Source organism: Pteronotus mesoamericanus, unplaced genomic scaffold (genome assembly GCF_021234165.1).
Source record: "Pteronotus mesoamericanus isolate MK-2021 breed Mesoamerican mustached bat unplaced genomic scaffold, CSHL_Meso_final scaffold_21, whole genome shotgun sequence".
Lineage (NCBI taxonomy): Eukaryota > Metazoa > Chordata > Mammalia > Chiroptera > Mormoopidae > Pteronotus > Pteronotus mesoamericanus.
Window position 1 is genome coordinate 2,028,342 of NW_026555310.1, and position 22,122 is coordinate 2,050,463.

Here is a 22,122-nt window from a genome sequence, read left to right on the forward strand (position 1 = left end):
CAGTGTGGCTCGTTTAGAGCATGGTCCTGTAACCAAAAGGTTGCAGTTCAATTCCCAGTCAGGGCACATACCTAGGTTACTGCTTCTATCACCAGTCTGGGTGCATATAATCTCCTGTCCCAGAGCAAACAGGAGGCAGCCAATTGATGCTTCTTTCTTGCATCGATGTCCCTTTCTCTCCCTTCTCTCCCTTCCTCTTCTCTCTAAACAAGCAATGAAAAAATGCCCTTGGGTGAGGATTTAAAAAAAAAAAGTGAACTAATGATAAGAGCAATATGGATGAATCTCACAGATGTTATATTGAACAACAAAGAAATTCAGACACAGAAGTACATACAATATGATTTTATTTACATCAGGTTCAAGAAGAGGCAAAATTATTTGATGGTGATAAAACTCAGAATAACGTTTAACTTCTTGTGAGGAAAGGTATGGATTGGGAAGGGATTCAGGAGAACCTTCTGGGGTGTTGGAAATGGGCTCTGTCTTGATTATATATATGTAAAAAGTCATTTAGTTATACCTTTTAGATTAATGTGCTTTACTGTATGTAATACTTCAATTAATAAGTGAAGAAGAAAATCACATTGTTTATAAAATGGACTTTAGACAATTTAGAGCCCTGGCCAAGTGGCTCATTGGATTGGAGCGTTGTCCCGTGTACCAAAAGGTTGTGGGTTAGATCCCCAGTCTGGAGGCATATGGAAGCAACCGATTGATGCTTCTCTCTTGATGCTTCTCTCTCTCTCTCTCCCCCCCTTCTCTAAAATCAATAAACTTGGGTGAGGCTTTCTTTTAAAAATCTAGAAAAAAAGTCGTCCCATAGGGAAGTCTTCTAGTTACTTAAAGGGAGTATCTACTAAGATTCTGAATAGTTTTTAAAGGAACCTTTTTATGAGTTTATTGAAACATTGCACATGTACAGGAAAGTACATAAATTGTAAGTATACAACTCACTGAATTTTTACAAAGTTTACAGCCTTTGTAACCAGCACCCAGATATTATCAGAACCTCAGAAGCCCCCTTGTGCCTTCTTCCAGTCTCAGTTCTACCAGTAGTTATTAATTTTAATATCCACTTTGAATAGAGCACCTATACTTCATTTTACCTTCCTCCAAATTTGTTTTGATAACTTTCCCAAACTACTCCCTCCATAAATATTACAACCTTCCCCTCTCTCCTTTTCATCAGCATCCAGGTCCTAGAGGCTGTCTGAAGATGTTTCCATGGCCAATGTGGCCACTGGCAACCTAACATCTTAAGAAGTTAACAGTGGGAAGCAGTTTGTTTTATTTTAACGGTGATTGTTATTTAAACGTCCATAGCCCTTTTTTAAAGAAAATATTGTGTTGCTTTATCACCAGTCTTATACCTGCCTTTTTCCATTAGAGATCACAGGACATTCAGACATCAAGTTTAGAATCAGTATTTAGATTGTGAACAACTATAACAATTTTTAGAATTTATATACTACTACAGTGCTTCTACAGAGATTTCAAGTGATTTTTTTTAACTTTCATCTCATTCATATAATCATCTTCCCTGATAAAATGGTGATAGCCAAAAGGTCTTAACTCAGCATTTTAACTGAATGGGTGACTGAGGTATGGTCATGACCATGGAGCAAAATGAGTTGTTCTGATGCTCTTTCCAATAAATTTGTACCAGATTTTACCAGCTACTTATTTCCTGTAAGCAGCCCCTTAAAGCATTTTTTGATCTGTTGGTCTCTTCCCCAGGAGGTTGCCCCAAAGCCTGTTGTGATCTCTACCCCAACGCCTACCATTGTACGCCCTGGCTCCCTGCCTCTCCACTTGGGCTATGATCCACTTCACCCAACCCTTCCCTCCCCAACCTCTGTCATCACACAGGCTCCACCATCCAACAGGCAGCTGGGGTAAGTAAAGAGCAGAGAGAAATAATGAAATCTGAATCTTTTTCCTTTCAAGTTTTTAATGAAAGTTGTACATAAGATTACGTAATTCATGTATCTTCTCAATTGTTTCTTTATATTTGCCCTTTTCCTTTCCTACTTGGTGGGTTTGGCTTTACGTTCAAGGATCTTTTTGTGGTCTTTGTCCAGTTTTAGTTTAGTGATAATCACCTTGCTAGGGTAAATGCCCACATGAGCAGTAGTACCATTAGCTTTCCCGTTGTACTTGTTCAATATAAGTGACACATTTCTTCCTGTAAACCTGGACTGCTTTGCAAATGTGCTGCCCTTTGTAATGTCCTCGCACGACCTGAAATTTATCATCCTTTCGGATCAGCATGGATTGAACATCGTAGTTCTGTCTCAGCTCTTTGGAAAGAGGAGAAGATATAATCTTCCTGCAAATATAGGAAGGTGCATTGAAATGTCCCTTAAGGTTCTTACTCCAAACAGAAGTCAAAAAAACTTCATTTGACCTCTGGCACCTCTATGATGTCCACAAAAGGAAAGAGCTGAATCTTTTCCTACTTTGTGAAATTATTTGATAAAAACAAGCACTGTTTTAGAATACTCAAGGAAAATGAGTCACTGAGATTGTCTTTCAGAATAAAAAAATTTCCCCCTGTAAACAGATTCCTTTACCTTTTGACTAGACCAGCAAATATTTGAGGGTTATACTTTATTAATTTGGATGTTTAATAATTTCTTTGATCTAAAAGAAGAATCCTTAAAACCTTAGGCAGTTCAACATAATGGTGGAGGCCACACAGGAACCTATATTTAGTTCTTGGCCTCAATCAGTACAAGTTTATCAGAGCACTACTGAATGAGGGGAGCCGAAACCTATTAAGTCATGTTTTTTGAGTGTTTCCCTCAGTTGCAGTTAGGGTTCTTGATCTTTGAGACCACTAATTTTGTTTGTTTGTATGTTTGTCTTCAGTCCTGGCACAACCTGTACAGATTTCATAATGGGATGACTTGCCCTTAGATACCTGTTGAGTTAAGAAATTATTGTCAGAATTTAGCCTCTTGAAGCTTATTGTTCTGTGGACCCACCAAGAAAAATGTAAAGAGACATCTTTTGGGGCAAGGCAGAGCAAAATGTAGAAAGGAACAAGAAAAATTTACTCATATTTGGCTTTCATATGACATAATTCAGCTTTGCAAAAATGCCAACTTTGGTCCAAGTCCCTCTCACCTAAGGCAAAACAGAAATTATACACCGCTGTGATAGGGATGTTTAATCAGTTGTTCAAAACTCTTAATACGATTAGTGAGCACCCTGGTTGGTGTGGCTCAGTGGATTGAGTGTCAGCCTGCAAATCGAAAAGTCACTGGTTCGATTCCCAGTCAGGGCACGTGCCTGGGTTGCAGGCCAGGTCCCCAGTTGGGGTTATGTGAAAGGCGACTGATTGATGTCTCTCTCACGTTGAGGTCTCTCCCTTGCTTTCTCCCTACCTCCCATCTCTCTAGAAATAAACAAGCAGAATCTTTTAAAAAATAGGATTAGCTTCCCATCCATTGAGTTCAGTGGTGTTTGCTTAATTTGCAAAGTGTAAAAAGATCTTGTAGCATTCCCTGCTTTTTCCACCTCATGAGGGTTTCAAGATTTTATAATGCTGTCCTTTAGCTTCCCTAAGTAGAAAAGACTAGAAAATTTGCAGTATGTTAGGAGGAAGATCCAAAGGCAAAGTGTTCTGTATTATGAGCATTTCACTTCATGTGTCCTCCAGGTCTCCCACTGGCTCTCTTCCTCTCGTCATGCATCTTGCTAATGGACAGACCATGCCTGTGCTGCCAGGGCCTCCAGTACAGATGCCTTCCGTTATATCGGTACGCTCCGTAATTGGGACAACCAGCCCTACCAACACACAGTCCCTCCCTTCCACCTGAATGTTCATAAACACACACAAGCCCTAGGGAAACATGGGCTCTGGTCTGTATTAGTTGAGCATGGCAGTTTGCCCAAACACTTCGCTAACCTCTGCCAATCCAGCACTATGGAACACTAGACAAAGACTCATTTGGACAATTGGCTCCTGGTCTAGGAATTGATCTTGCCAGCCTACTGATTGGTTGATTTCACTTGGCACTTAGCACCTCCCAGATTGCCCACCACTTTCTTCAGTATACAGCCTCAGCCTTTCCCATAGAAATTGTCATAGCACTGAAGGATTAGATTCCCTACACTGTGTTGCTCCATGGAATGAGGTATTTCCCAGGATCCCTGAATACCCTATAGGCAGGTTGCATAGAACAAGCCCTAATGTACCAACCTCAAAATCCCAGCATTTTGAGGAAACTTTTGCCCCACTGATACTATTATGTTCCCTTCTGGTTTTTCTTCCTTCTCTTCATCCAGCTGGCCAGGCCTGTGTCTATGGTGCCCAACATTCCTGGTATCCCTGGCCCACCAGTTAACAGCAGTGGTTCCATTTCTCCCTCTGGCCACCCTGTGCCATCAGAAGCCAAGATGGTGAGTACATACCAGCCTGGGGCAACATTGGCCCTTTCTGAAAGAAGTTGAATCAGCCTAGGTTTTTCATGTGAGGCAAGTGAGAGAACCTTCTGGGCCTTGGCAAAGCTAAAGACACCCTGTTGTGAGCTCTAAAGAAAAAAAGACCCTGATTTAGGATTCCCGTCTACTCTCTTCCACCTTTCGAGCCTGGTACATAGACCATGCCAGTGAAGAGGCAGCACAGATTGTTTGGAGTGGAACACTTGCTGTTTCAGTTCCAGGGTGGCAGATGGAGGGTGGATGAGTGGGCAGGAGAGCTGGCCAAGAGGTGAATAGCTGTGTAACCAGCACCTGGCCACATTCCAGGAGAGAGCTTTCATCTGGACTCTATTGCTTCAACAACCCCCACCCTCCAACTGTGCCCAGGATGATAGCCAGGGAATAGAGTAGGCATTTTAGGGATCCAGGTGCACATTCTCTCTCCCTGTCATTTTTTAAAAATTCCTGTGTTAAGGGAAAATTAGGGCGGAAATTTTAGCTATATATAAATTCAGTAATAAAATCCAAGCCCACTCTTCCCCACCCTTGATAAAATCTCACCCTTGATGAGCTTTTTTTTCCTTTGTCTTTCTCCACAGAGACTAAAAGCCAGCCTAACCCACCAAGTCTCATCAGTCAATGGTGGTTGTGGAATGGTGGTGGGTACTGCCAGCACCATGGTGACAGCTCGTCCTGAGCAGAGCCAGATCCTCATCCAGCACCCTGATGCCCCATCCCCTGCCCAGCCACAGGTCAGCTGGGCCCTTGGGAGGGGGAACCAGCTATCTCAACATTGCTCTTATGTCCTGTGTTTTTAAGGAGCAGAAAAATTAGAGAAGATTGGATTTCAGCTTTCTGGGCATCTCCCTGTGCTTTGGTTCTTGTTGACAATTTGACAGTAGCAAAATGTACCATTCTTTGTCCACCCTTGTGTTATACTTACATGTAAACAGACTAGGTAATGCAAAACTGTCACAGAGGAGGTCTTAATTTTTTTTTTTTACCTGTATATGAATGATATATCTGCAGAACCCTCTAAAATGTGACAGAACCTCACTTCAAACCACTTTGTGCACCATACAAAGGAGGTTCTTCTAGCCTCTTTCCCATCTATTAAGTCTTTAAAAAAAAACAAACTTGATTACATTTTAGAGAAAAACTCAGATAGTAATACATTAATAATATGTGATGTCTTAGTATTAAGATGGCTCAGCAAACAAACACAAAATTGTACCTTTTCCTGTCAATTTAGTATCTTAACACTCAGCAGTCCCATTTAGATGCCCAATTCTTTTCTCAAGGAGGCCTCAATTTTAGTAAATTTATTTGAAAACTGAATAGGCCTCAGTGTTTTATTATCTATACTGGACTATATCTATACCTGAGATTGGTTTCTAGAGTTGCATTCTTTGCCCAGCCCATTTTCCTCATGTCACCACCTGCTTCTTCAGTTACCACCACATGTCCTAACATTTAATGGCCACATATTGACTTAAAGTGTGGTCGCCAACAAAAACCTTCATCTGAGTTTTCTTGTTGGAAGCTAAGCCTGCCCACCCTCATGTATCCTTTTGTGATGCCAGTCCCTGGAGAAGGGAGAGCAGTAGCCCCTTGCCTGAGTTGTGCTGCTTTTCCTCTTGAAGAAATGATATGACTTCCTTTTTAGTCACCACTGATTCCTTTCCTTCTCATTCTTCCCTTTCTCCCAGCCTGTTCTTTCATCTCCATTCCCTGCATGAGTTGCCTATGAGAGAATTTGAACCTATCCTTTCCTTTCCCTCATCCTTGGTAAAATCCCAGTCTTTACGTGTGGTCCAGTGAGCTCAGGACAAAGAGGAAATTTTAAATCTCAAGAGAATTAGTGTAAACTTCCCTTGGTGTTGAGGGAAGCAATGACCCAAGGCCTCTAGCTCATTAAATTGAGTTTGAAATTTCCTCCCCATTTTTTTCCTTTTGGGAAATATATTAGTCTGAATAAATAAAAATTATGTCTTGATTATTTTAATGAAGAACATGATTCAGTAGGGCCTGAAGTGGAGTATAAGATTCTGTTTTTTTAATAAGCTCATGCTTATTCTCGCTCAACTGATGTGAGCTCTGGCATTTGGAAACTACTAATATAGATACTCCCTAATAGCAACAGATCTAGAACAAATTTATTTTTGGCACTGTTTTATATTATATAGTTTCTTTTATACAGATGGTTTTCCTTTCCACATTTTAATTTTTGCTGCTATTATAAAATTGGCCTATGTTTTCTGAACACATACCAGCTAACAGAAAGGGATGAATCGAAAAGTGCTTTAGTGTCAAGGAATATCAGCCTGAAGTTTGAAAACAAAAGAAAATTCTGTATCACCAATTTGTAAAGGGATTATAAATGCTTTTCTGTTTAAAAAAGAACAAACAAGACAGGGAGTGTTGATGAGGATGATTAATAACTGATTATAAATAAAAAGAATATACTAATCCATAGCTCTCTAAAATAGCCTAATTCTCAGTAATAGTAAAATATTTTCTTCTTTTATGAAATTTGTTGTAGCATTCAGTTGTTTGTATATATTGCTTGTCTAAATCAGTAATTTGTAAACTTTTTTATTCCACAGTCTTGCTAAAAGTTCTCATACCTTCCTTTATGATTTCCCTGTCTACAACATTCCCTATTCTTAAGAAACAAAAAGTGATCCTAGTTTCTCATTGTGTCTGTCTGTCTCAGAAATAATCACTTTCCTACTGAACTGTGGTTGTCTAAGTATGGGACTGAGAAGACTGGAAAGAAACGGGAGGCAGAATGAGGAGTAACTACAAAAGAGAAGCTAAGGGACATAGTGATGAGACTTGCTGTGGTTACTGAGACTGGTACATTCCCTTGCCAGATCTCCCTAAAATACCTAACATCAGGTTTAATTTGGAAAGGACTGACATTCTTTTCAAGTAACTCCTCTTTCTTCCTGGGCCACAGGTCTCACCAGCCCAGCCCACGCCTAGTACAGGGGGGCGACGGCGGCGTACAGTGGATGAAGATCCAGATGAGCGGCGGCAGCGCTTTCTGGAGCGCAACCGTGCTGCAGCCTCTCGCTGCCGTCAAAAACGGAAACTATGGGTGTCCTCCCTAGAAAAGAAGGCAGAAGAACTCACTTCTCAGAACATTCAGCTGAGTGTGAGTGGGTCCTGGATGATTGTTGGAATTGTTGAATCTTAAAAGTGGGGTTGAATCAGAAAAAAAGTGGGACAATATAATGGAAGATGGTAATTCTTTATATTAGGATAGATCCAGATGTTCTAGGAAGAAGGCAGAAAGAATCTCCTAAGTCACAGTTGAAATCTCTTCCCCAGAGGCTGGAAAAGATACTATCTATTCCCAAATCTGCTACTGGAATGAGTCATTCATAGACCAATTCAGAGGGAGGGAATTAGATTAAGCACCCCAGGATGCTCTTTTAAGTCATCGGTATACTCTGACTGGGGCCATGGAACATCCAAAGGGAAATGTGTTTGCCCCAGATAATGCAGGTTAATAAAAGAGAAGAGAAGGCGACACAGCCATGGCCAGGTAGCTCACTTGGTGAGAGCATCAACTGATAAACACCAAGCTTGCAGGTCCCATCCCTGGTCAGAACACATACAAAAATCAACCAATGAAAGCATAAATAAAGGGAATAACAAATATTTCTCTCTCTCTCTCTCTTTTTTCTCTGTCTCTTCCTCTCTCTCTCAAATCAGTTTTTTTAAAAAACTTGTCAATGTGACAGATTAAAAAAAAAAAAGAGAAAAAGCCACACAAGCACAAAGAGAACAATTATAATCCATATGTTTTCTTGAATACTATTTTCCCTTCTCCTGATTATTATTAAAATATTTAATTACAAGGTAATATATACTATTTATATATAACATGTATATAATATACACATACATATACACAGAGGTGTAGCATAAAAACAAAGTCCGCCCTGGCTACTGTGGCTCGATGGATTAAGTGCTGGCTTGCGAACCTAAAGGTCGCTGGTTTGATTCCCAGTCAGGGCACATACCTGAATTGCAGGCCAGGTCCCCAGGTGTGGAGGTGTGAGAAGCAACTGATTGATGTGCCAGATACTCCCTTTCTTTTCCCTCCCTTCCCCTCTCTCTAAAAATAAACAAACAAAAAAACTCCGAAGTCCTTTCCAGACTCATTCTCTTTCCTGTAGGTAAGTTTGATGTGTACCTACCAGACATCATGTGTTTCTAAATATTATTTTCATTTATAGTTTTTGTAGGGGAGTCAAAAAGGGATTGTGTGTTTAACATAAATAGATTAGCAGTATCTCCTGGAGATCTGGCAATGTATATAGAAGATCTACCTCATTTTTCTTTTTAAGATTTTATTATTTACTTTTAGAGAGAGAGGAAGGGAGGGAGAATGAGAGGGAGAGAAACATCAGTGTGTGAGAGATACATTGATCTGTTGCCTTCCACACGCCCCCAACTGGAGACCTGGCCCACAACCCAGGCATGTGCCTTAGCCAGGAATCGAAACCGTGACCTGTCAATTCTCAGGCCAGTGCTCAATCCACTGAGCCGCACCAGCCAGGGCTACCTCTTTTTTTTTTTTTTTTTTTTTTTGGATAGCTATATAGTAGTACATTCTAAGTGTTGTTATAAGATATGGATATTTATAATGTTTTGATAGAACAGCAGTGCTACAGTGAACATTGTATGTACTTGAGTAGATGTTAAATAGATTCATGGAAGTAAGCTTTCTTAGTCAAAAAACACATGTATTATTAATTTTGGTACAATCATATTTATCCTAAACAGGAGTAATTTTTCTATTATGAGTCCCTACTTTTCACTGTAAGCAGCTCCTGTCATTGAATTCATGACTATACTGGCCCTGGGCAATCTGAAGACTTGCTGGATCAGAAGTCTCCCAGATTCAGAAAAGAAAATCCAGGCAGCATTGTGTCATCAAGTCAAGAGACAGTCACTGTGGTTAAAAAGTGGAGGCTGAATTTTCTTGATACTCTTTTCTTCCCTCTCTCCTCAGAATGAAGTCACATTACTACGCAATGAGGTGGCTCAGTTGAAACAGCTATTGTTAGCTCATAAAGACTGCCCAGTCACTGCACTACAGAAAAAGACCCAAGGCTATTTAGGTAAGTGGCTCACAACCTGAGCAAGGTCAGTCAGTCAGTAAACTGCATGTACTGTTTGTAATTTTATAACTCCATTCTGAATGTTCTGGGGCCAGTGAGGGGGAGGGGGAGTCCAGACTCATGAGTAAGCAGCCTTTGTGGAGCAGCCAGCCCTACAAAAAAAAATTTTTTTTTAGAGAATAATATAGAGTTCTCCTAATTATCATAGTTGGAGATAGAAGAAGGCTATGTTTATTGGGTGCCTGCTTTGTCTTAGGCACACTACCATCTTTCTAGTTCTCTTGTGAAATAGAGACTTTATCTCCATTTATACACAGGACAACTGCACTCAGATTAGTCACTTACCTGCAGTTTTATAGATAGCTGGTAAAGTGGCAGAGCCAGGATTCACGTCCAGGTCTTTCATATTTTAAAGACGGTGCTTTGGCATCAAAAAGCATATAAATAGCAGATGATACATGGGGGGTTTGTTAAACATTGTGATTTGGGGGGATATTTTATGTTTCTAATGATGGGCTGAGGTTGGTTTTAGTTCATATTCTATAAACATGCACAAAATAGTACTAGAAAGATATAATCAGAGAGTTTTGCTCAGGATAAGCACAATCCTAAAATCAGAATTATTGTGAATAATTTGCTTATGAACAGTAAAAGCTAATAAATCATTTCCCTTTACAAATTAAATTCATATAAATGTTGGCTATCAAATTTTGATATATTGAATTATTTTTCCACTGTCATTTCACAGATGCATTTTCATAGAAAATGAGTAACCACATCACCAATATCTCTATTTAAATTTTAATATGTACTTCAGGGTATGTTCATTTACTAAGCAGATGTTGATTGAGCCTGTTCTGTGCTGGGCGCTGTTTTACATGCTGAGGATATAATAGAAAACCATAGATTAGATTAAACTCCCTGCCCTTAAGGGGCTTATATTTTAGTAAGTGAGACAGATAATAAATGAGATAAATAGGTACAATATATGGTATATTGGTAAGATAAATGCTTGGAAGAAAAATTAAAAAGGGAAGAAGAATATAAAGTGTTGGCAGCAGAGCTGAAATTTTAGATAAGATGTCTTTTGAATAAAGACATTAAAGAGGTGAAGAAGCTAGCTAGCCATGCACTTTTGTGGGAGAAAAGTACTGCAAGCAGGAGGAAAAGCAAATGAAAAGACCCAAAGTGAGAGTGTGCCTGACACATCCTAGGAACAGCAAGAAGGCTAGCATGGATGGATTGGAGAGTATGGAGACTGGAGAGTAGCTGGAGATGAGGTAGGGAAGGTAAAGGGAACATCTCTGTATAGGGCTTCATCAGTCATGATGAGGACCTTGGCTTTTACTCTGCATTGAGGACCATTAAGAGGGTTTTCAGCAGAGTTGTGACATACTGATCTGACTTACATTCGAATAGGATCGCTCTGTTAGTGTAGGAGTTCACAGACAGAGAAGCAAGCAGTCCACTTAGGAGGCTATTGCAATTATGCACAAGAGATATTGGAGTCTTGGAACAGGATAGTGGTAGTGAAAGTAGTAAAAAGGGGTTGAATTCAGGATATTTTGAAGTTAGAGTGACAGGGTTTGATGACAGGCCAGATGGGGCAGTGTACATGAAGAATGAGAAGAATCAAAAATTGCACCGAAGTTTTTGGACTGAGCAACTGCAATAATGGATCTGCCATTAATTGAGATAGGGGAAAGGGTAGGAGGAAATGGATTAGGATTTATATTTGGTCAGTTTTGGACAAGCTGAGTTTAAGAAACTTATTAGTCTTGAAGGTAGAGTCTAGCAGGCAGTGGTTATATGGGTCTGCAGTTCAAATGAAGGGCTGGAAGATATGACTGTGGAGTCAGCATTTAGTTAGATTTTAATGCGATAAAACTGGATGAAATGTTATTGTCAAAGGAGAGCGCATAGATAGAAAAAAGAGAAGTCCCAGGACTGAGCCCTGGGGTACTGCATCATTGGAGGTCAGAGAGATGAGAATGAACCCACAAAGTGACTGAGAATGAGCTGCCAAGAAGGCAGGAGGAAAACCAGCTGAGTAGCTGAGTGTAGTGTTCTGTAAACAAAGATAAGAAAGTGTTTCAAGATGTTTAGTGATCAACCACTTCAAATACTTTTCATGGGCTAAAAGGAAGACAAGGACTGAGTATCCATCAATATGAAGTCTATATACAGTAAGTTTCATACTCAGTCCCACAACTCAGACATGTAGTCAGCCCATTAAACTACTTATTTGTTACAGCAAAAAATGACTTTAGTTCCTGCTATGTGATGTATACATTATGGTAGGTACTTAACACAAGACAAATAGACACTGTCCCTACCTCTGAGATAAACATGTCAACCTGTTAATAGGGTAAGCACAGATATCCCAGTTAAAGAGCCCTTAGACTGGGAGCTTCCGGAGGACAGGGCTACCATATTAATTCTTTATGTACCCCAGAGCTTGGCACATGAATGATGTTCCGTAAATATTTGATGAATAAATGAACATATGCTCTGAAAGGACAAGCAGTGAAATAGTTAATTTCCTGAGTACAATAAAGAAGGCTTCACAGAGAAGGTAATATTTGATTTCTAAAAGAAGACTCAAGTATTCTTCAGGTCAAGAAAACCACTAACTGTTAAAAGTTTTCCCTCATTCCACACATCTCTAAGCAGACATAGAGGCTATCTGATATTTAAGAAAACTCCTTGACTGATGAGCGACATGGAGTTGTCTTTGTATGCAGTTCAGATATTTGTGTTATTGTCACTTTAGGTGGAGCAACATAATTCATAATAAATGTTTTAAATCAGTAACACCTAGCTAATGAATAGTCAGGAGGGTCTATAGACCTCTTTGGGGTTTGTTGTGTTGAGTGTACCTTAGCCAAGGACTGATCATTTATTACATAATTTGATTATAGCTTGATATTTATCAGGCTTACCTCTCTTACAACTACATGCTAAAGGAAAATTTTAAAAAATGGATCAGTTCCTGTGGGAATTAATCAGAGAAGATACCTAAAAAAGAAATCTATTTTAAATCACGTTTAAATGAATAAGAGGAAGAGTATTCCAATAAAGCTAATAAACTACATACAAAAACCTAGAAGCCAAACAGTGTAATTAATATGTTGGGGATTCACTTTATTGGGATAGGTAGATTAATTTTTCGAGTTCTTGCCTCCCCCTTCTCACAACTTACTGTTTCCTGGCTCATTCATAGTGTGGAAGCCAAGATTCTGGGAAGTTTCTCCTTCCCCCCAAAAAATAGGCATCTTTTTCCTTTGGTCTGCTTTAGAATTATGGCAAAAGGTAGTCCCACCTGTTTCCCCATTCTGTTTTCTAACCACTTGCTCTGTTTTTTGCCCTCTTTCCTTGGCAGAAAGCCCCAAGGAAAGCTCGGAGCCAACGGGTTCTCCAGCCCCTGTGATTCAGCACAGCTCAGCAACAGCACCTAGCAATGGCCTCAGTGTTCGCTCAGCAGCTGAAGCTGTGGCCACCTCAGTCCTCACTCAGATGGCCAGCCAAAGGACAGAACTGAGCATGCCCATACAGTCGCATGTGATTATGACTCCACAGTCCCAGTCTGCAGGCAGATGATGCCTTCCCTTGTGGAGAGGTCCCCAGCCAGAGCTCGCCCGTTCCAGAGCCAAGAGAGATGTCATCTTATCCCCTTGCGTCTGCCTTGGACATGGCAGTTTGGGGGGGAAACTGTGTGTTGTGAGTAAAGGACAGATGTGGGGCTTTTCAGCCACATGGTCATGTATGTTGACACCTGTACTAGGAGCCTCCCAGCCCCAGAGCCATACAGATCATCCCCTAAGGTGGGGTTTCTGATATCCCCACAGCCAAAGGCCTTTCCAGATGGTGTGAACAATCAATCATCCTTGCCCATGCACGTGTACTTCTCTCTTTTAACACTAACCCTTGCACTTCTAGTTTTCGGGTTTCCCAGTTCCTTCTCTTTCCACTAAGCCATGACTGTTATCTTCTTGTTCCTTAGCAGCATGCCACTTCCTGTTTGCTGGAGGGAGTTAGAATCGATGGCATGTCACCTGCTGACCCATCTCCATCCCCCTGATAGACTCAGGACTTTGTGTCCCAGTAGCTGCTTATTTATCCCTTTTTACCCATCCAAAATCTAATGAGAATATTCACTTAGGGAGAATATAAGGTTATCTTTGATGTATGAAGTAGCAGTAATTTCCAGCTTTTCCATAAACTTTAGTCTTTCTCCCTATCTCCTACCAAAAAAAGTACTTTAAAAAAACAAACAAAAACCAAAAAAAGCAAAAAGAAAGTAACACAAACCCCAAGAGTTCTGATCCTTTTTTTTATCTATTTCCAGAGCTATTTGGGTACCACATTTTGTCTCTTGAGTTTTCCCAATCTAGTGCTGGGGCCTTTCCCATCTCCCACTAAGCCTTCGCAGTCTTATCTTGTGGCCTTATTAGATAGCGCTTGGTAGTGAAAGGGGGAAGAGCCCAGGATCTGATTGGCTGACTCCTCCCCTCTCTGCTCCATCCTTCTTCAGTCTTATTTTCAGGTCAGGCAGGAAAGCTCATTACATCAGGTTACTGGATTGATTCTTTTATGTTTTATAAAAGTTTACTGACCAAAGCGTACTTCGTCCTTTTGCTCATCTTTCCACTCCTGCCTCTCCCTCTTCATTCCCCTGACCACATTATCGCCTGTCTCATTCATAACTAGTTCAGATGCAGCCCCATAGAAGCTGTTGTGTAGCCCCCTCACTTTTCCCTCATCTCTCAGCCTCACACATCTGTCATCTTTTCTGAGCTAGGGTCTTATATTCACAAGCATCCCATGCCCTCTGGGTCTGCCTTCTCTCTCTTTCAGCATGCTCCTAGCCTAGCCACCAGGTCTCTCTGGTTCTGCAACATTTCTTCGATTCTTTTCTCCTCTCTTCCCCCTAGATGCAATGCTTCTCCAGTGTCCAAGCCCCAAGACTCTGAGGCATTATAACCAAGATGGTTGGTTGGATAAGAGGAGGCTGCTGATTGGCAGGTGCAGTAGTAATCTCAGTAAAAGAGCCCTGCTTGTTGAAGGGTCTAGCCTGCCTGAGAAATTGGTGACTATTGCTCTCAGCCATTCTTATATTTGAAGAGTTGAGTTACAGAGGGGAAATTCATCTCTCTTGTCTCTCTTTCTTCCCCATGAAGACTTCTCATCTTCCTTTGGCTTTGAACTATGCAATTTCTATCAGGGCCATAGGAAGCAATCCAAAGCCAGGGGCCTGTGGATAAATATGTCAGCTTTAATAGCTCTTCAGTATGAAACCCTTCCAATTGTCCCAGAGCCACCTTCTGCCATCTGCCAAAGCCAAGAATGTCCTTTTCTCCATCTCTCCTACCTCCATCTTATACATACAAAATAACTCCCAGCTTCCTTTATTATTTGTCTTCTAAAATTGGGGGTCGTAGGGGAATGAGGAAATGTTCTAAGCTACAAGATTCCCATCTCCTCAGAGTGATAAACGGGTGAGCCAGTCATGACATGTTCTACTGCATTGGTTTTTAATTTTCCCTCCTGCTTTTCAGAGCCTGTGCTAAACAAGCCACATGTGGTGAAGAGAAAGGAGAGAAAACATGGTTTTCTCATCCTCTACCACCCGGGACCCAAAAGGAACAGCCCCTGAGGAGGCTGAGATTAGCAAATGGCATGGCAGATGGTCAGGATGCAGGTTACCACCTCCAGGGACTCCACTTGCCTTTAAAAATTCACAGCCATAACTTGTGCTCAGGACTTATCTTTTAGACGGCTGCTCCCTGGGCTTTTCTCCTGCTTTAGTTTTGTTTCATTTTTTTATGATCTCGATTTCCCACTAGCAGGCTTGCCCTTAAGCTTGACTGAGTTTATGACTCCTAAGGAGCCTTCATAAGACTCTTCACTATTTTTCTTCCCCCTTCAGTCAAGTGTTTTTCAAGTTAAGAATCAGTTTGTCACTGTACACATGCCCTGCCTCACTGCTTGGCTTTGGAGACAGTTTGAGTCCTGCCAGTCTGTCCCTGAGTAGGATGGCTAGTTTATATAGAGGGTCTTATTTACCTTCTTAACCCCCGTGTCTAATTCTCTTGAATCAGACATGAAAATTATGTCTAATTCTGAACGCCCATGTCTAATTCTCATTTTCGTCCTTAGGAAGTCAGTGTCAGGGTCCTAAATGAGGAGTGTTGACAGAACCAGCGTAGTAAAGCCGCAGTGACATGAGGAAGGGGCGGGATAGAACCCTCCAACAGCTCTTTAGTTGGTCCACAGTCTCACCAAGGTTAGCAGTTGCTAACCCTGAAGCCTCTCTTATAGTCAAGTGGAACATCATTGATCTTGTTACTGCTGCCAGCCCTGTGGTTGCTCTCCCTTATCTTTGCCTTCCAGACTTACCTGGACCAGAATCCAGCATCATGGAGGATGTTACTTAGCCCTTCTTAAGAACCATGGCCTTTCTAGGGACTTAAGGAAAGACACTCTGAAAGAAGCTGGGAGTATGGACTCTTGGGGCTCTTCTACATGAACGCACGACTCAGGTCTCTCACTTCACTCCAAAGACACAGCTGCTAGATAACCAAGGCCATAGAGAAAGAGGCCAGAACTAGGTCTTCTAGAATGCGGACTTTCCGCCCCATTCCTTTGAAAGCTTGCTTAGAGTTGATAAGTCTGAAAAAGCCTCCCCTACAACTAGGGTGGACTAGAAAGAGTAGGACTTTTTTTACTTACTCTTTCCCTGTTGGTTGTATAACCCAAATCTGGCTTCCTTCAACCTGTACTCATCTTCTTGGCCCTAAGCACTAGACCCTATACTCTCGGTGGTAGTAAAGAGATAACCTAACTGAACCTCACCTTGCCACCTTCCCTTTGCCTGTTGTGTTGCTTTTGGCTCCTTTCCTGATTCACTGCCCTCCAGCACCACGCATCCTGGTGGATGGGGTACTTAATCAAAACCATGCCCTCCCTGTCTGCAGCCTGAAGCATCACGCAGACATCAAGATATTCCTCCTCTGGTTTCTGAGGCTCCTGTGTTCCACACTGAGGAGCTCCTCTAAAGGTGCTAGCCCTGAGACAGCTCTTCCCCCAAAAGTTCTCCCTTTTTTTCATAGCCTCCTTTCCATCCCCAAATCCTTATTTTCCATTAATATTGTACATTGTATACACAGGAAAGAAATGTATTTTTTTTTTAATTTCATAACCAGTCTGTTTAGAATCCCATCCTCCTAGCTGTATCACATATGTCTTGATTGATGTGCTCTTTCTAAAGCTTTCTTTAGACTTCTGTTTGACAGGGGTGGAGGGAGGAACAAGACAAGTGAGGACCCCCAGCCTCCCACAACCTTAATCCCCTCAGAGTACGGAATTCTCTCTGTTTCTGTTTACAACACACACGTGCACACAGACATAAATCCCCACCTCCTCCACCCCACTGGCTGCTGACCCAGCAGGAATGAGCATAGGTGGCTGCCAACCACCATTCCCACCCTCTCTAGCAGTCCATTCATCCCTCTTTGGGGTAAAGTCCTACCCTCAAAATGAGAAAAGGCTGCGGAGAGAAGGGAAGGTCAAGGCAGCTTATGTCCTTTGTAGGTGCAGGTTTGCATTGTAGCTGCTAGGGTTTGTTTTTTAATGGGGGCTGATAGCACAGAGATATCTACCAGCATTAGTTCCTACTGGTGAGTGATGTTTTAGCTGTAAGAAATGGCTACAAGCACTAGTTCATTGACTGCCTTATGGCAGTGGTTCTCAGAACATGGTCCAGGACCAGCAGCACCAGCATCTGAGAACTTGTTAGAAATGTACTTTTGGTCCCCACCCTTAACCTAGTGAATCAGAAACTCTGGGGATGGGCTCTAACAGGCACTCCAAGTGATTCTTACACTAAAGTTTGAGAACCATCGCCTTTGGGGCAAGCCGGAAAGTTCTTGTAGGGTATCAAGACTATTTAAGTACCATCCTCTGCCTTAGCACTAACATATGTGTTTTTCCATTTCCTCCAGTCCCTCTCTCCACTCCCATGAAACAACCACATTATTCATCTCAAAATTTAGGTTTGTCTTCATCCTACTTTTTCCTAAAACCTGTCTTGCATCAGTCTGGACAGGTGCTCTTCCATATTCCCTTACAGACTGGTCACTCCATGCTCTTTGTTGCAGGAAGGACCAGCTGGAGTTTTAGCTGTCCTGTTCTCTCATACACACACCAAACGCACACCCCCTTCAGCAGGGAGATGAGCCTCCAGCCCGAGCAGTGGAGGCTGCAGCCTCCTGACATAGTATCTGTTGAAAAGAAAACAGTGTCTATCAGTAGTTATATCTCTGCTCATCTGTGTATCTTTGACATGTAGCAAAACCTCTCTATCTCATCAAGGAACTCCATTGTAGGACTGAGTCTCCCCAGTCCCCAGTGGTGAACTTTGACAGGTGAGAGCATGCAATGCTACAGGCTATTTTGTTACAAAACCATCTCCCCTTCCCCTCCACTCAATTCAGCATCTTCCCCGTGAGCAGGCTCTCACAATCTCCCAGGACGGGGCTGAGGCAGAGTCTTCGCTCTATTCTCCCTAGCCATCCCTTCTGCCTTCCCCCTTGCCACTTAGCAGTTATCCCCCAGCCATGCCTTTTCCCTCTTTCCCTTGCCCTGACATATATTGTGCCTTATTTATGCTGCAAATATAACATTAAACTATCGAGAGAACCACTGTTATGTCTGATACTTCAATACTCTGATCTACACATCCCATTATCCACTCTTTCTGGGAGCCCATTGGGCTTTCGTGCCTGTGATTTTCCTTACTCTCCCATTTCTTTGAACAGAGGAGCCAGGATTCCTATCCTTCCTTTTCATGCAGTAAAAACAGTCTAGAGAAAGCGAGGTGTTTATATAAATTATGTAACAAAGCACAGGGACCAGGGCTTAGATCTGTGCACTGCCCTGGGGACAAGGGCCCTCAGCATCATCGGAAAGCTCACACGAGAACTTGTGTGGCTTTATGAGGGTGGGGGATGGGATGGTGTTTGGAGACAAGTGTCCTCTTACCTTGCAGTGTTTTATCCCCACCCCTTCCCAACAATTTTTTTTTTTAAACAAAAAGCGTCTGACATGACTGGGGGATACACAGACCAAAAGAGAAGCTTTCTATGATTGTATGAGTTCTGTGGGTATGGAGGATGGGGGCATTGGTTAGAAGCAGGTAAGAGACTTGTTAAGAAAAAGAGGTAATGCTTAGGAACCATATGAGTAAGAAGGTATAGGACATTCGCTACTAATTGCATCTGTGTAATCCTTAATAATTGTCACAAGTGAGTAGAGTAAGCCAGATTGAAGAACTTGACAGGGAAAGAGCAGGTGCCTCTGAGGGTTTCCCAGTAGGAGAGAAATTATCTAAGAAGCTGGCTGTGGCTGATACTTGACATAATTGACACAAATAAGGAAACCGAGTCTCTTAGGCAGTGGTGGTCTTCATTGTGTTGTGGTCAGGAACACATGGGGGTCCAGAGAAGGAAAGAAAGAGAGTTACTGAAGACCAAATACTAAAATCAAGATTAAGAGGTTTGGGAGATAGAGATGAGACTGAAGGCAGGGGGCGGTTTCCCATGTTAGCAGAATTAATCCATTCCAACCGCTAACCAGTCACCTCCATCCCAGATGTAGGAAGCCAGCTAGATCACCTCCTTTCTTGATGCAGCCTCAGCTCAGGTAGCGTTGTGCTTGGTGATCAGAAAAATAGTAGAAAAGCAGCAGAGTGGTAAACATTCATTGAGCGCCTGCTTTTTGCTAGGTGGAACGCTAGATGTTTTGCCTCATTTACTGTGCACAGCAACCTCTTGGTAACAGGAATAGTTGCCTCATTTTAGTGATGATAAAGTGAGGTTTAGGTTAAGACACTTGCCAAAAGCAAACAATGAAGTGCCAGGAGCTGGGATCAAAACTGAGTTCTGTCTGACCCCAGAGCCCCTCTTTGCAGCGCCCCACACACCCTCGGCTCCTCTGGACTTCAGTCAGATGAGAACACGGGGGCCTCACTGTGGAACCACAGAACCATCTACTATGGTCTTAATACTCCATTTAAGAAGTGGTGCAACTACAAGATGTGATGATGAGTATCAGGTTCTGTGCTTGGGACTAGCCATGAGATAAAGCTTACAGAAAGGTTCACCCTAGTTTAGGCTGCATTAATGGAATGTAGTGTCTATAACATTCAGATCAAAACCTGCTCTGATCTGTCTACTCCAAATACAAATTGGTTTATAAATGCCTAACTTTAAAGAGGCAGGGGTGGGGGGAGCGCTTCCCCTTGAGCCAAAAAATATATATATATATATATATACACAGTAGAATGAAATGTCTTCAAACCTAAGAAAGGCTTGCATACATCAAAGAATCGAGAGATGTTCTGTGAGGCAATAAGGCAAACTAAGACCCCCTGGTGGAGGCCACAAGGAGACGGAAACCAGCTCAGTGCAAGGATAAATCTGTCTGGAGACTCAGGAGATGGTAAGTTCCTGGGACTCAAGTGTATGAGGCCTCTCATGGCCAATGTTTTCAGGACACTTGCTTTGTGTTAGATCTTGTACTGAATGGATGACCAATTGTATCTCAAATGATGCTCACCCTAGGAAGTATTTCCTCTTAATGTTGCCATATTTTAGGTGAAGAAACTGCAGTTTAGAGAAGTAGATCGCTTGCCCAAGGCAGATTCATAGGCTAAAAAACCATTCTGGTGGGGATGCTGTGGAAGGAATCCTAGGATCAGGAGGGAAGGATTCCCTTCCTGAGAGGCAGATCTTCCCTAAGGCTGGATTCTAGTCTCCTGCCCCAGTAGGTCAGAGCCTGGCAAAGATAGGGGTGACAAGATGGAGGTGGACAAAATGATAGTCCAACTCCAGTATTCTGCCCCTGCCTTTCTGCGACTCCTTAGAATCAGGACCTTAGGATCCTCCCGTCTGACTCTTCATAGAGCTCTATTCCAGAAAAAGGAAATGGCTGGACCTGACAGTGTGGAGCTGTGACCACAGGGTGGCAGCAGTGCCCTGGCTGCGGAGGATGGCTCCTAGGCCCAGGTGAGGCAGGTCCTAAGCAGTGCTCTGGAGTGAAGATGGAGTCTATCTACAAGGATTTCTTTTCACTCCCTTCTATATAACACTTTTCTATCCACAGACAAATCTCAGAGTAGTGGCTCCCATTGTAACCCTCCAAGAGGCACACAAATGGTGTGAATGGGCTGGGTGACCCTGACAACAGCCCCAGCCAGGGGAGGAACCAGGCTGGGTCATCCTGGTCATTTCCAACCTGGGCTCTTTCCCCTACTCCCTCTGTTTCAGGACACAATACCTAGCCCTTCCTGACAGGACTTTCTTTATGCTTTTATTCTCCAAGTTAGAAAAGAGAGGAGGTGATCAATTGGAGCTCTCCAACCTGTTGAGGGATTGGGGGTTCTTAAAAGCCCCCTAGGGCCTGGCTCTGACAAAGCATCTGCAATTAATGATGCTTCTTGAGCTCTGGAGACAGGATTTATGCATCTAATAAAGTCTGTAACTTCAGACTTAGGGGCTGGGGCCGGAGGCTGGGAGCAGGAAGTCCCGGAGGGGCAATGGGAGGGGATCCCAGGGGCTCCTAATGGAGCCGTGCATTTCCATTGCCTGTTCTGTATTCCCCCTCAGGCTGCTGTGGGGTGGGGAACTGGGGGACAGCAGGTATAAGAGGCAGATGTGGCTGTAGGAAGGCAGATGACAGCATGGATTCCAGGCAGGCAGCAGTGCTGCTGGTGGTGCTGCTTTTAATAACAGACTGGGGCCACGCTGAAGAACCAAGGGACCGGGATGGAAGTCAGATCTTCGCAGTAAGTTAGCACCCCCTCCCCACATCACTATTTCCCTCTCCCTCAGCTTGAGATTTGTGCTCTAGCTTCACTCTAGTGGCCAGGGTGTTCACTGGGTCCTCACATCTGAGGAAAGGGCTCCTTAGCCTCCTACAACTTGCCACTGGAAGCCAAATCCTTCTTCTAGTGACCTGAATGTCAAAAGCGTTTGGCCACATTCCCTCCTGGATATCCCTGTACCACAGGAGGAAGACCCTGGACCCCTCCCTGCACAAGATGCCGAGACCCCTGGGTCATTCTTGCTCTCCCTGCTCCAGGCCATGCAGAGACCCAGTCGGAGCTCAGCCTTCCTGTTTCAGCCCCAGAGGTGAGTCTGAGGGACACCAGCAAAGCTGGGGCCAGAGGAAGAGGGAGGGAGCTGGAGAAGGGGAGGCCTGGAAGGACTTTCAGCTAAGGATGGATCTCTCTTAAGGTTTGGCAGAAACAACCGGGGCTCCTGGAGAAACGAACGGCTGAGTACCCGAGCTGGGGAGGGGCTGAACTCCCTGTTCTGGAGTCTGGCTGCCCCTCAGCGCTTTGGGAAGAAGTAACATGTCATCCCTTGATATGTTTGCATGGAAGGCCCATACCCAAAAGTGCATGCCCACCCCCACCCCCGCCCAATAAAGCTGCCTGGCTTCTGAATCCAGATGTCTGTGTCTGAGACTTGAAAGGGCTGGGAGGGAGCCC

General features: G+C 42.9%; 2 protein-coding genes across 3 annotated transcripts in view; both read left to right on the plus strand.

Annotated features, from left to right (window-relative positions):
- LOC129084803 (cyclic AMP-dependent transcription factor ATF-7) overlaps window positions 1-18,269 on the plus strand; it is a 103,148-nt gene extending 84,879 nt beyond the window's left edge. For both annotated transcript variants that reach the window (XM_054591010.1, XM_054591011.1), the window contains exons 6-12: window positions 1,741-1,898; window positions 3,668-3,767; window positions 4,297-4,410; window positions 5,031-5,183; window positions 7,394-7,591; window positions 9,461-9,569; window positions 12,952-18,269. In XM_054591010.1, the coding sequence (XP_054446985.1) occupies window positions 1,741-1,898; window positions 3,668-3,767; window positions 4,297-4,410; window positions 5,031-5,183; window positions 7,394-7,591; window positions 9,461-9,569; window positions 12,952-13,169 (1,050 nt within the window). In that variant the 3' untranslated portion in view covers window positions 13,170-18,269. The remainder of the gene's footprint in view (window positions 1-1,740; window positions 1,899-3,667; window positions 3,768-4,296; window positions 4,411-5,030; window positions 5,184-7,393; window positions 7,592-9,460; window positions 9,570-12,951) is intronic.
- Window positions 18,270-21,175: 2,906 nt separating this feature from the next.
- On the plus strand, window positions 21,176-22,038 carry NPFF (neuropeptide FF-amide peptide precursor). Its single transcript, XM_054591047.1, has 3 exons — window positions 21,176-21,414; window positions 21,639-21,760; window positions 21,866-22,038. Exons 1-3 carry the CDS (start codon window positions 21,310-21,312, stop codon window positions 21,981-21,983), a joined length of 345 nt encoding a protein of 114 aa, XP_054447022.1. The 5' UTR covers window positions 21,176-21,309; the 3' UTR covers window positions 21,984-22,038.
- Window positions 22,039-22,122: the final 84 nt, after the last annotated feature.

What these genes read in the sequence shown, in the direction of transcription:
- NPFF (XM_054591047.1), top strand. Translation starts at nt 21,310, where the DNA reads ATGGATTCCAGGCAGGCAGCAGTGCTGCTGGTGGTGCTGCTTTTAATA. An exon ending in ATGGAAGTCAGATCTTCGCA is followed by an intron (nt 21,415 to 21,638) that starts GTAAGTTAGCAC and finishes CCTGTACCACAG; the next exon opens with GAGGAAGACCCTGGACCCCT. An exon ending in TTCCTGTTTCAGCCCCAGAG is followed by an intron (nt 21,761 to 21,865) that starts GTGAGTCTGAGG and finishes ATCTCTCTTAAG; the next exon opens with GTTTGGCAGAAACAACCGGG.